This window comes from Melospiza melodia, chromosome 2, assembly GCF_035770615.1.
Source record: "Melospiza melodia melodia isolate bMelMel2 chromosome 2, bMelMel2.pri, whole genome shotgun sequence".
Taxonomy (NCBI): Eukaryota; Metazoa; Chordata; class Aves; order Passeriformes; family Passerellidae; genus Melospiza; species Melospiza melodia.
In genome coordinates, this window is record NC_086195.1 from 64,226,288 (window position 1) to 64,247,883 (window position 21,596).

The following is a 21,596-nucleotide window of genomic DNA, read 5'->3' on the forward strand; positions in this document are numbered from 1 at the left end:
AAGCAAGTGTGGCCTCAGCAACAGCAACTGGAGCAGCCACAGCCCTCTGGACCAACTAAATGAGTGTGTGGCATGCTGCAGCTCAGACCCGTGTGAGGGGACTTGGCACAAGAACTTGTCACACCTGGGGTGTTGGCACCCTGGTCTTAAAAACAGGAGCGGAGGAGTGTCTGCTCCAGCCTCTGGGATGGGACCAGCACATGTCCTGGGTCAGCTGCTAAGAAATGGAGCCCAGGGTTTCTGGGCTGGACAGGAGGAATAACTAAGCCAGACTTGCAAGAGGCTTAGTTATGAAATTCCTTAAGTGTTTATTTCTGTGTGAATCCATTTAGAAAACTTAAGCCTGTGCTCAGTGTGACCTTTCCCTCTCATTCTTTAAGTCACTTTACAAGTGACTGAATACCAACAGCTACTAAGTTTGTGTTTTTCTTTACCACCTGCATCTAACAGATCCAGATCCAGATCCAAATCCAAATCCAAATACAAGTATTTTTTCAATGTAGTGTGAATTTCACCTTTGTCAAAACATGGTTTCTATGGCAGGTGTTACTGTTGCTCCTTTTTTTTTTGCAAATAAATACATAAAATAAAATAAAAGTTTTTCAAATAAAAACTTTTGGAGTGCCAAAGGAAAATTAAAATAATAATAAAAAACCAGCCTAAACTACAGCAGTTCCAGCTACTTTTCTAAGTCAGAGAAATCTGAGTGCGACTCTGAGCTCTTTGAAATATGTAGTAAATTACACAGATGTCATCTTAAGAATTTGTGCATGCAGGCAAAACGGTTCGTGCAAAAATACAGTCTGAAGACCAAGTTATACATAGCAGTCCCATAAACAAGTAACAAATGCAGATGAACTGAAACAAAAGAATATCAAACTTCAACAGAAAAGAATTCTATGAGAAGCGGCAAAATCAGCAACAAACAGCAGGCCAAATTGCACTGAGTAGGACATAGCTCTCATTCCTAGTGAAACAGACTCACCAAAGCTGCTGATCCTGTGACAACAGTTGATTGTAACTTCTCTGGAGATTTCCATTTCATTCCCTTCCTTTTAAAGAAACTGTTCTCTGTATGCATACGCTGATGACATAACCTATTACATAACAGTATCTTCTTGCATTTCCTTCTCCTAACTTAATAATTTACTGGTGTGATATAGTGAAGAATTCTCATATCCTGAGGGGTAAGAACAAATTATATAAGACAGGTACAGTCCATGTCAGGAGTCTCAGCTTGGCATAAATTTTATATGATGTATTAGAGATGTTTAGCCAAACCTTTTGATGTTTTGGAAGCATATGCTCTCTTTCAATACCATTCTGTACATCCTAATCTTTAAGGGGACTAATGACTATTTGTACAAAATCAAATCCTTTGACTATCTATCAGTAATCACAGATAGGGAAACAAAACCAGTTCAGAATTAAAATTGTATTAACTGAATTGTTCTGTTAATAAATGTGATTCTCATGCAACACGAGATTTTTAGAATACATTGGGTTCACTGTTTTCACTCCCCATCTCAAATAAAGCCCTCGACCTTTTTCTTCTGGTTTCCAGACAAAATGTGAACCTGATAACACTGCCCTGCTATCCCAGTTATTATAAGTAATTCCTTAAACCATGCTAGTAGCTCCAAACTTACCAATGAAAACATCTTTACTTCATCTTCTGGCCTGCTAGAATCATTTTCTGCACAGGTAGATGTTGGTCATTCCAGTGCTAATATCATACTGGACTTCCTGCATCAGAATTCTGTATTTTTAATAAACCAATGTACTCTTTCACCAAAAAGAGATCATGGAAGACAGGAAACAACTCTTCAAGGTGTCATGGATGAAACAGGGTAAATGGCAACCTCTAGTGGATTTAGAGACTGGGCATTATTTTCAGAGCTTACAAGAACAGAGCTTCTACCTTTTTATTTCACACTAATTGACTTTCTCACAGGTGCATTACTTTGATCTCAGTTTCCCCACCCAGCAGTAAGATCATGGCTCGTTTGTGAAGGGGGAAGAGAAAATTCTGTGTACAGCTGCTCCCAGCTACAAGCCTTGAGCTTTATGCATCAAGCCTCTAAGCATTCTCTGGCATTCCTTCCCATGCATCTCTCTGATCCCCTGGACCTTCCTCCGCTTCCAGAATCTGACTGATGGTATCTTCACTTTCTTTTCAGCCTCTGCCTCCGAGGCTCCTTTTTTTTCCAGGAACTCTTCATTTTGACACCAACTTTTCCCTCAAAAAGACCAACCCCAAAATTTTCCCAAGGTGAGTATTTCATCTGCTGAAGCATAACAGCAGCCTCCTACTTGGTGGTTCTGCCTCATCTCTCCTTATTAATGAATCAGTCTTTGTTTGGCCAGGGAGTTATCAAAATTCACAAGCAGCTCACAGTGGTTGCAGCTGTAAGTAGCAGGCTTCTGCCTGAGAGTTCAAAACCCCCTCTGGGATGTGCTATCCCAAGAAATGACATAAAATTCTGTTTATGTAGAACCTCCATTTCTGCAGGGATCTAATTCTCCAAATGGAAGACACCGCACAGATTAATCAAACAAAAATTCTTTATTTTGACACCTCAAGGCAGTAAAATACAAGTGCACAAAAGATATATAAAAGTGGCAGTGATAATGCAACTTGATGCAATCCTACAGAAATTTAGTCCATCAGAATGGACTGCTTCATCAATAAATCTATCTGTAAAATATTGCACCACTTTGTAGAGGGAGCACTCAGGAAGACACTGTTTATACTCCAGCCTAATACACGACCCCTAAACTGGTGTATTAGACTTCAGAGTAAGGCACCAACTGGCAAGTATGATTCTTGTTCTGTTCATCACATTGTGTGTAGGATAAATGCAAGATACACATTAATGCTGCACCCTTGTCAGCTGGAGGAAACGCAGCCTTCATTTACCAGGCAGAACAATAAAAAGAGCACATGCCTAGTTTTCCAGCCTCCCTCCATTTACCTTTGTGCTTCCCATTCATAATTCTATCCCGAAAAATAGATCTTAAAAGCCATACTTACATTAAAAAAAGCAAGGAACTATGCCAACTTAGTGCTACAAAATGGAGAGACTGAGACTGAAGTGAGCCACCTGTACCCCACATGTAATCCAGTGTCTCAGGATTTAGGCTTACCACAAAAAGAGAGCAATGCCCATCTCCCACATCACATCAAGTGGGAGTAACTGCAGTTGGACACAGCAAGACACAAATTACAGCATGAAGAGGCTGTGGAAGAAATTTCCAAAAGAAGTGATAGTTTATGCTTTTAAATGATCATGGATTAAGAAAGAAAACTCACAGAACAGTATAATAATATAAAACTCTTCCCTCTCATTTAAAAGGAAAAAAAACCTGCAGTGATAAATAATCCAAGCAACATGCTCAGACTGTAAAGAGCTGCCTTGAATATTTTTGTTAATTAAAAAGACAAAAGATCCTCATGTACAAAGCTGTAGAGCTTCAGGGCTTCGGTTGTACAGTGCAATTTATAGACTCCTGAGAAGCTGGTGGAGTGAATGTCTGTTGTGACATGTGAGTACTATGGCAAACAAATTCCTCAAAAGGAATATTCCATGCAGTTGTTCACTCTTGGGACTAAGGGAAGTTAATCTAGAATTTCTGGATTCAAAACTATTTCTGGGGCATTTTATACAGGCATATTTGTTTGGGTCTCTACATGTTTTCCTGATAATCTGGGATATCTTAGAGTTCTCTTGATAACTTGGCTATAGAAGGAATGTAGAAAAATAGACTTTTAAGTGATCAAAATGGAAAGTGTTGAGTACTGAGAACAATAACCTTCCATTTTAGGGAGGGGGAAGATTCTCCTTCATAAGAAGCCCTTTTCAATGTGTAGAGCAGTGGACTGTCCTGGATGAATAACCATGCAGAAAGTACTTAAAATTGTTGAAGTACAAGCATAAGATAAGTAGCATCTTTTGACTGATTTTCCTTTCAGAAAGGCTTAACTTAAAAACTTGTACTAGTAGTCCATTTCCAGTTTCGCATTAACTTTGTTTACAAATGTCCTTATGTCTCCTTCCAAAGGATGTTTCCACTTCTTTCCAGTTCCAGTGCTGATCCTCTTTCCATCACTTTCTATACATACACACCCAATTGGGATATTAGAATTTTAAACCCTGGACTGAGTCAGGGTCAAGGAGTGTTGGCAGTTTATTTTAGAAAAGGACATAAAGAATTAGACTGGCACTCCTTGCTTGCACATGTGATGTCACAGCTCATAAGAGTGAAAACAGATATCCACAGTCAAAGTTCAGCTTTGGCAGTATCTCTCTTCAAACAGAGCTGGCAAGGTTATTTTCCTGGTAGATAGCCAGGAAACAGGTAAAGGTCCCGACAGAGTGTGCTACAATATTCCGACATTTCCTTGCAGCGGTGGAATTCCGTGCCTGGGGCATAACCTTCTCGTTGCTTGATCTGCCTATTCACCTAGATGTGAGAGGAAAAAAATTCAAGTGACTAGAAGGATTAAAAAGACAGAAGGAAGAAGAATGTCATTTCTTTCTGCACTCCCAGATTTTTCTGTTTAATGCATTAAGTAGTCCCTTAATTATAAGAAGGATAAATAACTAGGGTGCAGTTCCGCAGCAGCTCAAGTTGCTGTGGTCACACTGCTTTTTTTCACTCACTCTTCCTCCACTTTCTCAATCTTTACTTTATATGAGTATTGCTGCTTTTGCAGCTGTTTTGTGCATGTTCAGGGAATGAACTCAACTAAAACAAAAGCTATTTCTATAGAAGAAAAGTAATTGTTGCAAGCAATATGAACTCTACTCGTAAGTGCACCATGTGACCACATCAATGAAACAGGAGGAGTCAAAGAAACAGCATTACTTGGTTAAACTCCTATGCAGCTGTATATAAATAAGTAAACAAGAAGGAGGAAAGAATTATAATTTTGCCACAAACAAGGCAAAAATAAGTGCTCTAATAGTACTTTAATCCTAGCATTCTGAAGCAATGGAAGGCCCTTCTAAAGCCAGGTGGGAGGGGGAGAGTAAACGGCCTTTACCTTCACCAGCATGTCAGCCACGTGGGTGTGTCGGGAGTCCTCTGCAAACACGGAGGCGAGAGCCTCCACGTACCAGGAGCCGCGCTTGGTGTTCCGCATGGCCGCCGTGCCTGCCGAGAGAGCGCCTGCCATGAAGCCTTCTGGGGAACGCCGACACATGAAACCTCCTCATGCCCAAACAATTAGGGGCCCAAACAATTACCTTTCAGGCAAGCATATCCACAGATCATATCCGAGCACGTGGGCAGCCGCAGCTTCAGGCTTTCTTCCTTGTTCGCGTCGCTTTCCTCACAGCCTGGAGAATCTGACCATCCTTTGCCATCTCTTTGATCCACTCCCCGGTCCAACTCATCTGTGGGGGCAATAAACGAGGAGAGGGAGAAAGGGAGAAGAAATTATCCTGAATTACTTGATGTAGCTTTCCTGTACTGACTTATATTTTTGGTCAGCAATGCCACAATTCCTGACAAGCAGAAAGGTTGTGCATTAACTTGAGGCTTTCTCAGCTGCTCAAAACTCATCTGAAAGTTCTTCTGCGCAAACTAATGCAGATACCAACAACTGCTGCACCTGCTTAACCTGACATGGTCTGCATGCTGATTTCTGCTCCCACCTCTTCCTGCACAGATCATGAGATAACCATGAAAGCAGGGAAGTTTCTGGTAGTTCTCCACCACTCATTTGATGCCTACCCATGATGATTTTATTTTCCACTCATACCTACCTTGGAAATATCCAAAAATGCCTAGTGCACTTTGCAGTGCTGTCTTTTGACTGCAGAACTCAAACAAGAGCTGTAATTTTAGTTGCTAAGATCTACACCCAGGACATGTAGAAAACCTAGACCAAGTATTTCACCTAGTTCTAAAACCTGATTACAATACCGCTTGTTTCAATTAAAAGCATAAATTGTGCAGCAGAAAAATGCAAAATAATCTGAATCCAAACATGAGAGAGACCTACAGTCCACGGAGATTAGTTTAAAACCTGGAGAGCATTTAATGCTCTTTCCAGGATTCATTAGTGTGCATTATGCAAGTGTAGATATTCTCAATTGGTTTTCTGCATGATGCAGAGCTTCCATTATAATCTCAACTAATTGCTTAGTGGTGGTAACTTTGATAGTCCAGCTGTGTTGCAAGAAAATTAAAATTACATTTCACAAATTTTCCATATAATTTTGCCTTTTTGTTTTCTTTTGTTATGAGAATCTATTATTCTTTCTTCCTAACAGCAAAATCAGAGTCTAGTGTTACAAGGCTTGAGTGTCCACTTCAGAGGCCTTCCTCCTAAGATGTTTCTCAATTTTTATTGCCAGCTCATGCCTAAATAATCTATTTGGATTTCTAACCCTTTAACAGGCAGTGGAACAGGTGGCATCTCATAATTATGCTCAGAAAGTGGTCAGTTCATAAGTCAGCAACATTGTTCTTTTCCTCTAAACAGAAAACAGCAGTGGGAGGAGTGTGATTGTCTGAAACAGCCTAGAATTAAAGTCTTCATAGCTCAGAATTTCATAATTTCATAATTAAGTTCCTTTCTCATCTCTTAGGGTAGCAATGCATATTTTTTCATTTTTAACCACATTTTTTCATGCCTTTATCACCCTTCTCAAAATCTTTCCAGTTCTCTGTCTTTTTAAAAATTTAGTGTACTGTTCACAGTGCATTTTATTTCAGAACACTCAGGTAATTTTACTGTCAAACTCTATTATTCACACTGTCACCATCCCATTATGTATAAAATCAAAACTTTTTTGATTAAAGCTTCAGAATTACACATCTTCCTCATGCATATCTTCAAACACCACTCCTATCAACTTTACTAAAACATGTAAAGCACTAACCCTTTGCATACTTAACCTCTAATTTATAGAACCACTGCCAGAGATTGATCAAGTCTGTTTAAATTGTACTGAAGCTCCCAGACAGCTGTTCTGCCAATTAATTTAAGTAACTGCTAACTACCCAGCTTTTAGTATAATTTTTCAGTCTTTTGAATGGACTACATCAAATGCAGATTCTAAGCAACTTTTATGCCACACTGAAACTCTTCCCATTGCTTTCTGTTGCCACTGGTTTTTGATCCATGACTGTAGGTGAACTACTTAACTTCTTTAGTAGACTCCTGCCAAAAGCTCATTAGGAATTAGGACTGTACCAATATTTCTTTATCTACATTTTAAAAATGTGTCACTAATAGAAGACAGAGCAGGCCTACAATGTAAGGTTAGAGAGGAAGAATAACTTATGTATTTCTCACCTTGTTTCAACTAGTTCCAGCTAACTTGCATGGCACAGATAGATTGACTACTATTTCAAAGTTGACAATACTATTTATACAGTCCTTTTAATGCTGTCTAAAGGGTACACATTTTTGTTGACAACTCAATTACTTTGTAACTGGCTTTCCCCTCTAGCTATTAATCAAGGTTTAAAAGAGGTTAGACAAGGCAGGGTTTTGTCTTTGCTGTTTTTTATTAAATTGAGTTTTTCCTTACAGTTTTTCAAGTATCTTAATCCTTTGTCTACTGCAATATCCTAGTTCTAAAGTGTTATGCACAGCAATCTTTACCACTCTTCCTTGACAGCAACTTTTTTGGGAATGTAAAGGCCAAGCTTGATTTGTTAGTCTTAACAGACTCCTTATGGTAACATTACAGTCAAATAAACATAATTACCTAATGAGGTCAGCTGAAAATTATGGCTAATTACACTTATTTCCACCCTGAGTCTGCACATTCACATTTGTTCAAGAGTATCTAAATGTTCATTCACTTAAGGAAAGCAATCAGATTCAATTCATATTGTAAACATGCATGTTACAATATTCCCAAATGCTTAAAAGGATCAAGTATTTCTGACCACTGAAATACTTCATGTAGACTTTGGGCTTTTCCCTGTATTGGGATTAAAGAAGAGTAGAGATTGGAGGACAAACTGTAAAGCTTGCTAAAAATGAGAAAGAAGGGAGACAACTGTGAGAAACAAGGAAAAAGCAGGGGGAAAAGCTACGAGGAAAACTCCTCTATCACAATGGAAAAGACGGAAACTCTAAGACAGAGCTTCACTTTGGAATAGCTGCAATTTCACAGAGTCCAAACACTTGAGAAAAAAATTTTGGTCATTAGCAGATCTGAAAGGTAGCTAGTTACAGATGTCTTTGTTTAGTTACAAAAGGGAGGAAAAGGAATAATAGAATTTAAATAAAAACGTACAAAAAGCACAGAAGAAAAACAAGTTTGTAGGAATCATTAAAAGAGTTCTGTACAGCAGCATGTAAGAATTCAACAGCAGTATGTGGAAAACGGTGCAAGGAAAGGTCATCTGAGGCTGAAAACAGGCTCAGGTAAAGGAAAGCCAAGACCCTAAAAATAATTGGAACAACCCTGACAGCTCAAGAGACCACCACAGGAGACACAACACATCAAGGATCTAGAGAAAGACAGGACCTCAGCAAGACTCCAGTGCTAGTGTACTGCTCCATGCTGTGCTGCTATTTGTGCACCATGTGTCCCACTCCCCCTCCTGCAGGCACAGCACGAGGAAGCCTCGGGGTATGGGTGGGACGTGACAGAGTTTATGTCACCAAGGTGCTCTGGGGTCTGCCAGGCAATGCACACACCTCATGCACAGCTAAAGACACTTACAGAGCAACAGATGCAGTGGCAGCAGCGGGGCAGAGGGAGGTGAATATGGGTCCCACTTACACCTGAGAGAAGCAAAGAGGAAAGTTGACAGCAAGTTGAATGTGAGGGTGTGCATGTGTGCAAAATGAGCCTTAATGGCATGCCAAGTACATGGCTTTCAGTGCTTGGGCACTCACCTCCCCGGCAGGCCTGAATAAAGAACATTTTGGGCTTATTCTGGAGATTTGGGCAGTTTGCATTATCAAAGAGCCGGAAAGCCTCCTGCAACTGAGAGAAGAAAGAGAGGAAATTTCTTCACTGTAGCCTCCTGTAAGCCAAACCCAGTCTCAACCTTGGTTCCCTATCTTTTGCTTATTACCTCACCAGTCTTGGTAATCCTCTCCTTTATCTGCAAACTCAGTGTGTGACAAACATATCCCTTCTCCACCCTCTCCCCAGGTTCATACTTGCTTGGGTTCATGAACTCTACCTAGTATTTAGACAGAGAGATAATTTGTCCTGCTTGCTATTTTTCATTTTCTAGACCTCCCCTTGCCCTTTTCTTCCCTCCAGCCCTTATTTTTTTCTATTTTAAAATATGTGAATCCTCAGTCTTTTTTTTTTCTTTTTTTTTTCTTTTTGAATATTGTTACTTTCCTGGAGATAACCTACAACAAGAGATCAGGACTCAGCAACATACCTGTAGTAGTTTGCCATCACTGCCATAAACCCCACCCTCCACACCATGGGAAAGCAGAGCAATAATGCAGGAATCCACATCTCGATGATCTCGCAGCTTGGAGAATCTCTCCAATGCATTCTGCATCTCCTAGAACAGGAAAAAAAAATCTAATGCTTTCCAAACTTCCATAGGGAAAGTGAATCAATTTTCTGGGAAGAACACAAATGGCCCTCCTTGTAACAAAGAAAAACCCCTCACACCTCAAATTTACATGAAAAAGACATATACTATTAAAAAAAAAGGCAAAATATTCTTCTTTTATGCAATATTCAATCTTAAATATAACACTGTGAAGCAGGAATTGCTTAGGCCAACAGAGGAAACCAAGTGATATTTTACAAGTGATATTTTACACTGACACTGGCATCTGGCTGGGATGTTGGAGCAGCTTAACAGATACATACTCTGGGACTTCAGGCATTCAGACACTAGTGGTCAATTCAAAATTTAGACCGGAAAACTTCAGGAACCGACAACGTGACAGATACAAATATCTTCTATCAATGTTGCAAAAGCTCTGTTCTTGAAGAAAACATTCTTTAACACGTCCTGTGTCACTTGAATTCATAGGGATTTAAAAGGACTAAGATCAAATGATGCTGGAGAAGACAGCAACTGCATTCCTAGGGAGAGTGGCTTGATTAAGTTAGTCATGGAACACAACCAATTTTCCTATGTGAAGCACATACATGTTTTTAGTGAAGACTGAAAGAGTGGAACTGAGCTGCACAGATAGACTGGTGAATGGGATGCCAACTGACTTCACCAGTGAAAGGACATGAAAACGTCACAATAGCAAAGACTACATCAAATATTTGCAAAGTTTAACTTTTAGGAGAGAACACTGGAAAAGTCTATCTATAGTAAATTGGAGACTTCATCCATTTGTGCTTTTAACACATGCCAGGAGTGGTCTCAAAAGTCTTCCCCTTGCATTAGGGTCAGACTAGAATAGTACCTCTTGTAGTTCTTTGTGATACTACTATCCACTGGAAGAGCTCAGCCTTCCAAGCTTTCTCATGTGGATCAGTATGAGAGCATCATCACGTTCGGCTTCATTTTCTATTCTTAAGTGATAATTCATATATTCAAAGCTCAGCTACGTACCAGAGACAACTATGACACAAACTCTCAGGCACACCGGTTGTGAAGCACTGGGGTCACCCCTTACCTGTGCAGTTTGGTCATGGCAGACAGTGACTCGGTAGCCGAGGTGCCTGAAGAGCATCTCCAGGGAAGCGCAGTCCACGTCTCCCCCGGCGCGATATTCCAGGTCCTTCTCGCTGCTGAAGCGGACATTGCTGAGGATCAGCGCTAAGCCTCGTGGCTCTGATGTCAGCTTGTATGCCTGCAAGGAAGATTAAAAACGGGTAAATTTAGACTACACAAGGAAATAATGGTGTGTTAGAATAGAACAGCTATCATTCCAGACCAACTTGATATGCCTGTGCTTGCCAGCCTCCACAACTGACAATGCTACAACACTATTATTAATAAGTTAGACTGCCTTGCCTTATTCCTCATTTCAAAAGAAACACAGCTTATCCATTTCAAATTGTGAATTAGATATTGCTAATTTTTCCCCCTTTCCTCACCCCAGCAGGGCCCCAAATATTTTTGTGTCACCCCCAACAAAGGACAGCGCTATGCAAAATTTAGCTAAGGTTTCTTAATTGCTGTTGGGAGCAGAGATGTAAAATAGCAATGAGTGTCATTGTAACAGCAAGGGACTGTCAGTCATTGATCTTCAAAGTTGTGCAACTGGCAAAAGAGGTTAACAGGAAAAAAACTAATTTAAGAGGGGTGCCTTCTGACACAGAAGTTACCTCTCTGTCCCTACCATTCCAACAACAACAAATTGATAGTAATTCACTTACTAACACTCCTGCAAATTGGAAGTAAAATTTAATACCAAAGGAGAATATCAAATAAGGTGCATCCAGGCACAGATGTAAAAGGAGCCTAGTCAAGCTCACACTGGCACTGCTTATCAATCAAGTCACCCCCACAGACAGTTCCAAAAAACCCAAACAAAAACCAACACACAAACAAAACCTCTGTTTCATTACACATAGAGCCTCTGACACTGTACAACCCTAAGGAAGTGTTTATCCCACAACACAAAGTAATTTTTCCTTAAGCCCATCCCACCAATCTATTTACAGACAGAATCAACAAAAAGGAATTAGATTACATATAAACTTCAAACACTGCAGCAGAAGATTAGAAATTCAAATTGTTCTACCCACAGGTAGAATTCCAGCACATAATCCTGATCTGGTTCTCAAGCCTAAGGATTCTATTGAGTACAGCTGACAATTAAAACAGCCAACTTACTAGCTGAAAACACAGTTCTACTATCTTACAGTCATTTAGAGGGTTTGTCATCTTACAGAAAATGAGGACACAGAAAAATAAACTTGAGGCAATAATACTGACAGCTCACAGAGAGCAATAGTACAGAAGTCATTCCACCAAGCTCTTCATGATCAAAAAAACAGAGGCAGAGATTTGTTTAGAGTTACAGAACCTTTTGGGATTTCTTGACACTTGTAAATGAGAACCACATCAAATGGAGCATGACTGGTAACACCTTTCATTTACACAAATAGCACAACCCTGATCTGCATCCCAGTGAAGCATTTCAACTCAATTTTAAGTGGCACATGTTCAGCTGATTGATCCAAACATCTCACATCTTAAAGACTTTCTCTGCCAACAACTTACCAAGTGCTGATGATTGTGATAAAATTCAGGAGTGCAATACTTCACTGGAGGAATTGAGGGACCATCTCCATTATCCAAGGAATGCTCTATTGGTTCTGTGCAAAGCCAAATATATTAATAAAAATTAAAAATTTCAGACACAAAACCTCTGTATTAAGGTAGTAACTTGCAAATTCTGAACTATATTCATTTATGCATATTTCACACCTCCAAACACTTTGTTTGATCAGGGCCTACTGACACAAAATGAAACACAGAAGAGAAAAAAAAGTACTGTAACAGTATACTTGTTTTATTTATTTTAACTGACAGCTTTTATTTTTGCTTGTATGTGGGTCAGCCTTATCTAATGCCTAGTCTACAGAGTATGAAAACAGAATTCTCATCTAATTTAAGATCTTTGTGCTTTCTGCTGTTTTGCACAGTATGTTCTTACTTTCAGAGTTTGGCTGATGAAATGTTGCTAGAAAATTTCAAACAGAATAGTTCTTTCCTGTCATAAAAGGCCTCCCATGCTGAACATATGCATAAGTGATCAAACGAGACAATTTTAACTTTCATAAAGTGCAAAGCCCTTCTCTTTTTTTAATCTGCCTCTGAACACTTTCCTCTGGATAACAGCAGATGAGGGGAATGATAATCAACTATTTGCCATTTGCAGACAAACACTCACTCCTCTGTACCGAAGAAACTGAGCTAATGACATTCACGAGCTCTTCTGAAATCCTCTTTCAGCATTTTGAGGCATGGCTCTCCTGGTTGGAGGAACATATGCTCTAAAAAAATCAAAACAACCCAACCTAAAACCCTTGCACATAAATAGAAAAGTTTCCAAAAATTAGACACTTGCTCTTCAACACCAGAGAGAGCTCCTAGTAACCAGCATAAGGGAAAACCTGTGGTTAGGGAAAAAGTACTCGAGGCATTACCAGAAGCAACATAAAAACTAGCAAGGAGATTCACTCCAACCAATGTTTATTAGACCAGACCCCTGGCCTAAGCTGGAAATGCACGTTAAGTAGAAGCTGATTTCCTGCACTTGACAGAAGCTAAAGAAAAGCAAGTTGGACCCAGATAACACATATAAGGCCTTAAACTAATTTTTTAAGAAGGAATTCTTGGTTAAGAAATGCTGCCTGAAGTCAGTGTCTTATCAGAGCGCTAGCTCAATGAAATTCTATTACATATCTTCAAGAAAATCTTTGCAAAATCTAGAATTTTACTGACAGGTACTGTTTTAAGCAACAAAGTCTCCCACAAGAATAAATGAAGCTAACAAGAAACTCGTATTGGTTGTCTCTTCCCATATGCTATAAAGCACCCTCTTTGATCATAATATAGTCAGTTTACTGTCAAGTTTGCATTCCTGGCATGAGCAAAGTGGTGGCAAGCTTATCTCTACAATCAAATTAAGACAGTATTAATTGGCAGGAGCCAACCAGGTAGCAAATCAAGTGCAACTCACCAAGCCAACGGGGTCTCTTTGAATTACAGGACTCACTGACAGGGTATGGAAGATCTGACTCATGACAGTGTTCAAGCTACAAGACATCAATAAATCCATGAAAAAGAGTAGCATAAAATAGCTTTTTTTTTCTCTACAGTACAAAGCTGAAGGTATCATGGAAGAAAGGATACATGCATTTATATACACAAAAAAAATGACTAAAATATAATATTATGGTCACTTCCAAAAGAAACATCATGACAAGACAGCAGCAGCCCTTTCTCTCAATGCAAGACTCCTCCCCTTTGATCATCTGCACTTCTACCCAAATCCTCAGTTTAGAATCTTTACATTGGGGTCATCTTAGCTTTCTTGGTTTTAACAAGAACTTGATTGTCTGGTGATTCCTCTATTTTTGTTTGCTGTCAAGATTTCATTGTTTGTATAGTAAAGAAAAATTGGAAACAAAAAATTAAAAGGGTAGTCTGATAAAATTTACATTTTAATAAGGGAACACTTGTGCAAAAGTATTTGATCTCGCTTCCTTTGTGTAAAATATGTTTACTGACAGTTTCCATCCTTGCCAATGCACTAAGAACATGGAATCTTTCCAAAACTCTTCCTTTAGTACAACACTAAGTACACAAAGTGAAAAGGTGAAAAAAATAACAAAAGAAAGAAATACAAGTATTTGTTTCTTCAAGAGTCTACTCAGACAATCACTGAAAACTAAACCAATGAAAGTTCAGAGAAAATTTCTGGATTATTGATTACACATCCATTAAGAACTTGTTGGATGTAAGAACAGTGCAGGAGCCTCATACAGTCCAACAATAAGAGGTGCAAGGCCCTGTGCCTGGGGCACCAATATATCCTGGGGGCCATCCAGCCGGGAAGCAGCTTGGCAGAAAGGGACTTGTGTGCTGCCAAGCCCAAAAGGAGCCAGCAGGGCACCCTTGGCACAAAGGCAGCTGGAACCCTGGGCTGCACCAGGAGGAGCAATGCCAGCAGAAGAGATGAAGGGAGGTGATCCCTCATCCCCCTCAAGGGGAACTTATCAATGTGTATGAATACCTGAAAGGAGGGCACAAAGAGGACAGAGCCAGGCTCTTTCCAGTGGTGCCATGGGCACAAACTGAAACACAGGAGACTCCCTCTTAAACATCAGGAAATGCTTTTATATTGGGAAGTGCCTGAGCACTGGAGGAGGTGCCCAGAGAGGCTGCAGCCTCCATCCTTGCAGATATTCAGAAACTGCCTGGATGTGACTCTGGAAGCCTACTGAACATAACACTTGAGCAGGAAAGCTGGAAGAGATGACTTCCAGAGGCCCTTTCCCACCTCCACCATCTTGTGATTCTTTATGAAAATTCTGTTCTTCCCAAGTTTCTTCCTCTCTGCTTTTGCTAAGGCTACTACAAATTTCAACTTACAACAAAACCACTCTATCCTTTGTAAACAATTGAGTTTCTCCCATTTGATAAAGATCCTTTTGTGCCCAAACCCAATCTGAAATGCAAGCCATCCATCCTATTCTTTAAAAACTGCTGTACCCTTGCAATCTCATGGCTCAGGTTGGACATTGTCTTCAGGATCATTGCCTCCAGGTGCTGCTGCTTGGTTTCTCTCAGAGCTTCACAGAAGGCTGAGAAGGCATTAGGGCCTCTCTTGGGCAGCAAATTGAGGAATTCCACATTCCGGTCGAAGCTCCCAGACTTGGCCTGAGGAAAAAAAAAATCAAAATCCATACTCAAGTAACATCTGAGTAACATAAATAACTTGCAATGAATCATCAGAAGAACTCCTTTTTTTATTTCAGAAAAAGATTTCACCACTATGCTTAGCTGTGCTAGAACCACTATTATATTCTTCCTAGATGATTTCATTCACACTTCTCTGTTCCTATTTGCTCAATACATGACACCACACAACAAGCCAACAATTCATACATGACCACACACAGTAATACACCATATTATCTCTAAAATTTTTCTTCCAGTTACTGCTGGAATAGTATCTGCTCCTCCTCACTGAATACACAAAGTCAACCACATGCTCCCACTACTATCCAATAGTTTATGGTCTCACACAGCTAGTCAAATTCTCCAGAAAACATTAAGTAAAACACTTACTATATGCAGTCAGTTCCAGAATGGTATTTTCTATGTACAGATGAATACTTAGACCAATGAAGCAAAATATACTGGTATATGTGGAAAAGTAGCCATCAAAAAATAAACAGTGCCAAGAAGCTCTAACTGTTAGGATATTAACAGGTATTTCCCAACAAAATGTATAATTTCTACAATAATACTCTTCCCTGTGAAATCTAAATTCCACCAAAAATCACACACCAAAATACTAGGTATCATAAACAAATTTTATTTATTTAGAATTAATCTTATATTGTTTTAATTATCACTTAGATCCAAGATCTCTCCTTTTGGTGGATGATGGGAATAGCTGATGAGTTACAGATAATTAAAGCTTAACAATACAGCAATCACAGGGAAAAAAAAAAAAAAAAAAGAAGCCTTGAGGTAAATGTGAAAATCTTCTGCTACAAAAGATATCACATCATCTGGTTTCATTCATAATTATCAAGCTCAGTGTCAAACAGAGTCTGGGTTTTGCCCTGACACATTGTTTGGGAGGATATTGCAAAATCTTGTTGATCCAATGTTTATGAACTTATTTAGAATTTCAGACCTATATTCATTCATGACTGACTAAGAGCATTTCTTTTTATCCTGGGCTTCAGTGTTTTGTCCTTTCCCTTATTTATCAAACTCCTTTCTACAAATTGGTCTTGATTTGCGACAGGAAACAAACTTTCTTCCATAAATGGCCTCTTTCCCTTAGCAGTGAATGTACCTTTTCCTATTCCCACAGGATCCTGAATTTTCAGAGTACTATTGACTAGAATTGCCAATAACCATGTCTTACTTGTGCCTTCCCAGAAGTATGAAGGTTCCTTTCTCCTGGTAACACTGCTCCATTAGTCGCTGAAAATAACCACCTCCATACATTTGTATCTTGCTGTAAGCTCACTGAATTTTATTGTAACAAGAAACGTAAGTTGAGACTTGATTTCTTAAGTATCTAATGCATTTTTCTTCCTTTCTGCAGCTGCTTTAAGACAAGCTAAAGGTCATTCATCTTCTTCAGTCTGTGACTCTAAGCCATAAATGATAGTTAAGAACACAAGCTGACCTCAAGAACCAGAATGCTAGTTTTACTGAAAAGTTAGGAAATTTCCAGAATGCTCATATTCTGCACTTTGCATGCACAGCAGTCAGCTTTTGGCAGACTTCTTTCTTAATGCTTCCTTAAACACTCAAAGGGCTGTGCTTCCTGATATGACTTCATCTTCAACATCACATTTAGGTTATGCTAAATAATGTTCAGCAAACATTCAGAAGTTAATAAGACACTTCTTTCATTTCATTTCCCAATACATCCCTAATTTATTTCTTTCCCCTCACAGATGGGTTTGATAATCTGCATAATAGAAACTAATTATAAATAAATTCTCAAGTCCTGTCAAAATTCCATATTAGTCTTATTATACACCTGCAGAATCCATAGAAAAAGCATATAAAATTGACAAACATCCTAATCAAATTTATGTCACTTGTCAAAACCAATGATCCCTTCATTACTGTCTAGTGATCAACGGAGTATTTAAATCTTTTTATATATACCATCTCAGTCTTTGATTACAGTACAGAGTACTCAACTTGTTTAAAAAGCATGAAAGCTCTTGCTATTTTATCTGCAATTTTAAAAGTCCATCTCAGAGCTCTGGAAGAACATCTGATGCTCCAACAAGCATTTATGCAAGCAGATGTTGGAGCTTGCCTTAAAAACAGCCGTTTCCACTGTCCCACTTTACTGCCACAATAATTTTCCCCCTGTGTTTGAAACTCCCCTCTTCTGGGTTTTCACCTAGATAATCATAACATCATTTTCACTACAAAGTAAACACAATTTTTTTTTCTTTACAATTTATTGAAAATGTATATTGTGAAAAAACTTCACACGGTTTAGTATCTTTCTGAACGACCCAATTTAAATTCAATACTGTCAGATCCTACTATCTCCCCACATTTCTTACATCAAAGGAGGCAGCTTCTATTTGCTGACTCTTCTCCAATGCTGTACACCTATAAACTCTCTACTTACTCTTCATATTCCTTGTGAGCTCCTCATCCAGTTCAACCATCTTTGCCTTCAGTGGCTCCTTCTGGAACACAGTCCCCCTCCCACGTTCTTCATACTTGTGGTAAAGTTTCAGTACTGGTTTGACACCTCATACTTGGAAAAAATGTCATCTCCCTGAGCTCCTTGATTTACTTCACTTTCCTTACATTACAGAAATTTATTTAAATGCTCTATTTCCAGAATTTTCTGTTTCCAGAAAATTTTCCATTTTCCTCTTTTGTTTAGCTTAAATCAAGCCAACAGGACCAGCGTAACTGTTGTCTTTTTAAGAAAAGATTATTTAGAACATAACTATTTATCGTAACTATTTATCCAGATCTTGATTTCCTGACTTATTGAGGGTGCAGGAGGATATATATAGAACCAGCCAGTTATAATATCCAGGAGAATCTATTCTCTTTCATCAGTCAATGGCATTTGGCTCCTCCTGTTTCCATTAAGGTACCTGGCGATCAGCATCACAATACATTTACAATAACAGGCTACTTAAGAGCACTTCTAAGACCAGTGCTCACATTTGCCAGAGACAGGAAGAATATTAAAAATTCACAGACCTACTACAGGAAGATCAAAGGTAAGACAAAGTGTTTTCCACTCCAGTGATTCTTTTTTTTTTTTATGCACTTTGCTCTTTCTCCATAGCACTGTTATGTCTAGGAGTATTCAGTAAACATTCCCTTCATTTTCATCCTTCTAGTACAATGCATATTCTGCAGATCCAGCTTTCCTTCTCCCTCTGCCATATTTCTATTTTTGTTGCAATTTGCAGATCAATGCCCTGCAACAGTAGTCCAAGTCACTCTGTTCTCTTGCTCAGGCTGCTACTGCTATTTATACACATTTAAGCACTTAGTTAGGTGTGTTTATTGTATTAGGCATAACTTTTCACTAAGCTACTACTCTTTACCTGACTTATCCATCATAACACCTTCCTCCTTACTGATAATCCATTACTAAGTATTGCTGCATTCCCTTTTACTCAATTACATCTGGAGGGAAAGGCTCCTTTAGGCTTCTTCTCTTCTGTCTCAGTTTAATACTTTAAACCTACTATAGCACCTCACCAAAAAGAGTACTTTCTCTGCCATTAGTTTGAGACGATTTTTTTTCCCTTTTCTTCCCTTCTCCCCCTCAGGTGACAAAGTGCAGGCCATCAGAAGCCCACCCCTACTCACCATTCACACTTGAGCAATGTTGTTGCTTAACCCCTGTGGGCTGCTAAGCATCAGACACTCAGTTACCTCCTCCCCAGGTGGAATGGTGGGGAGAACCCAAAGAATGTGAGAAAAGTTCAGACAAAGATGGTTTAATAGGTTAAGCAAAAGCCACACGCACAAAGCAAAACAAAGAATTCACCCACTAATTCTTGTTGGCAGGCAGGAGTTCAGCCACTCCAAGGCTAGCAGGGCTCCATCACTCACAATGGTGACTTACAAACACAGAATATTCTGAGTGGGAAGGACCATTGAGTCCAACTTCTAAGTGAATGGCCTGTACAGGGATTAAATCCAAGACTGTGGCATCATTAGCACCATTCCCTAACTCAGTTTCCCTTTCCTTCTTCTTCTCCAACCTTTACATGCTGACCATGACACTGAAGCTGGATACGGAGTGGGATATCCCCTGGGTCAGCTGTCTCGGATGCGGCCCCTCCCAATTTCCCGTGCACCTCCAGCACTGCTGGTCGGGTGGGGTGAGAAGAAAAGGCCTTGGCTCTGGGTCAGCACTGCTCAACAATAACTAAAACACTGCGAAATCAACAACACTGTTTCCAGCACAATCGAAAACACAGCCTCATAGCAGCTACTATGAAATTAACTACTCCAGCCCGAACTCGGAGAAGTCCTTGATTCACTCTCTGGCTTGCACTGTTTCATGGTATCTTTGTTCTCTTCCGCTGGGGATTGGAGCTATTTCAGGTGAGACTGCCTGGAGCTCCCACAATTCAGCATTGATATCCTTGACAGGCCCCATGAGGCATCTAATATTATCTTTGACACCGCGTCAAAGTATGCAAAGTAATTCACATTATCTTTGACAATGACTCAAAATTAGTCAAGAAGTTATCTTTTCACTACTATCAAAACCTTTTCAGTCTCAGGTTAACATTTTCTACACTCATACCCAGAAAATAGTTCATAATCCTAATTTTCAGCATCCGTTCTTTGTTATGGGACCATGAACTTTGGTAGGGGACTAAAAACCCCCTCAGCTCCTTACTTGAGCCCTGACATGCACTTGTTGTGCAGTTTCAACCACTTCCTTTCCAGCCTGCTTTCTCTGAAGACCTGCAGCTCATCCTGCACGGTGTTCTGCACATTACCATCCCTCTGGCTGGAATCCCAAGCTATTTCCGATGACTTCTCCCCACAGCACCCACTGCACAGGGAAAGCAACACAACCCTACAAACAAACAGCATTTGTTAGTTGACAGTGAGCCCTGAGCCTTACAATACAATTCACGCAATTTACAAAAACATACAGGAAGCACCAATTCTTTATGTGGAAGGTGCCACAACAAACCGGTATATAAAGTATTCATTTACTTATTTTCACAGTATTATTTTGGAAATACATATTATTCCTGCTTCTATACGTGGAAGGAAAAAGATAAGCACAAAACTACAATAAAGGACTGGAAGTTACCATCCGATGCACTAAGTGCAGCCTGCTGCAACTGCACACCAGAACACAGGGAAATGTCAAGAGGAAATGCACTTTGCCTTTCTACAAAAGCACCTCACAGCTCTCCTGCACGCTGCAGCTCCTCGGAGTGCAATTCCCCTGCAAGGTGCAGGTAACAGGTGAGTTTTTCCATCCTGCCGCTGCAAAGAGCGACACCGAGCTCAGCCAGACACAAAGCTCACGGCGCAGGCGACAACCCGCGTACCTGTATCATTTCCACCATCTCCGTGGTGATGATGTCTTTCTCCACCATGTGCTCCACCAGCACATTCAACACCAGCTGCTTGGCCAGCATCACACGGTTCTTCTTGAGAGCTTCCTGGTGGCACCGCTGCATGCCGCACGCCGCCGGCATCCTGGAGGAGCGGGGACACCAGGGCCGAGCGCCGCGGCAAGAAGCCACCCGTGCCCCCTCCCGACTTTCGGCGCGGGAGGAACCGGCGGGACCCCGCGGGCCGCGGCCGCCGCCTGACTACGGGCGGGCGGGCGGAAAGGAGCCTTCTCCCGGCGGCCCCCGCGATTCAAACGGCGGGACGCGCTTCCCGCCCTCACGTGACCGCCGCTGGAGCGGGAGCGCCTTCCCGCCTCTTCCTGGGCCGGCGGGCGCGCGGCCCCTCGGGCGTGCGGAGCTACCGGGCGCAGTAGCCAGGCTGCGCCTTTCTTGGGAAGCGTACCGGCTCTGGGCATTTTTAATTATTTTTTTTTAACCGGTTTTAGTTTCTCTGCTTCCGCTGAGATGGGTTTCTGCGGCAATCAGCTGCAGTCAAGAATGATAACGTGCTGTAGTTAACAGGGAGGGAGGAAGGGTGCAGAGAAATACGGAGGGAAATACAAAGGGGAAATCAAGCGAGCACCCTAGCGAAAGCAAATTCAGAGCTCTCATTACAGAATCAATTGGAAGAATCGGTTGGAAAAGACCTCTGAGATCACCATGGCAACTCGACCATAGCACTGAGTGCCACGTCCAGCCCTCCCTTAAACAACTCCAGGGACCGTGACTCCACCACCTCCCAGGGCAGCCCATTCCAATGCTCGACAACCCTCCCGAGAAGAATCTCCTCCTGATGTCCAGCCTGAACCTCCCCTGGCACAGCTT

The 21,596-nt window shown here is 40.6% G+C and overlaps 1 protein-coding gene across 1 annotated transcript; it reads right to left on the reverse strand.

Moving 5' to 3' along the window:
• Positions 1–2,547: 2,547 nt before the first annotated feature.
• On the reverse strand, positions 2,548–20,951 carry CASP2 (caspase 2). Its single transcript, XM_063148557.1, has 10 exons — positions 20,706–20,951; positions 15,145–15,312; positions 13,610–13,685; positions 12,145–12,239; positions 10,589–10,765; positions 9,376–9,504; positions 8,873–8,963; positions 5,250–5,399; positions 5,048–5,157; positions 2,548–4,464 (listed from the first exon to the last, which is right to left on the reverse strand). The coding sequence occupies exons 1-10, from the start codon at positions 20,853–20,855 to the stop codon at positions 4,330–4,332; spliced, it is 1,281 nt and encodes a 426-aa protein (XP_063004627.1). The 5' UTR covers positions 20,856–20,951; the 3' UTR covers positions 2,548–4,329.
• Between the last annotated feature and the right edge of the window lie 645 nt (positions 20,952–21,596).

What these genes read in the sequence shown, in the direction of transcription:
- CASP2 (XM_063148557.1), bottom strand. Translation starts at nt 20,855, where the DNA reads ATGCCGGCGGCGTGCGGCATGCAGCGGTGCCACCAGGAAGCTCTCAAG. An exon ending in GCCATGACCAAACTGCACAG is followed by an intron (nt 9,505 to 10,588) that starts GTAAGGGGTGAC and finishes TTCCTGTTCTAG; the next exon opens with GAGATGCAGAATGCATTGGA. An exon ending in GTGATGGCAAACTACTACAG is followed by an intron (nt 8,964 to 9,375) that starts GTATGTTGCTGA and finishes TTCTTCTCTCAG; the next exon opens with TTGCAGGAGGCTTTCCGGCT.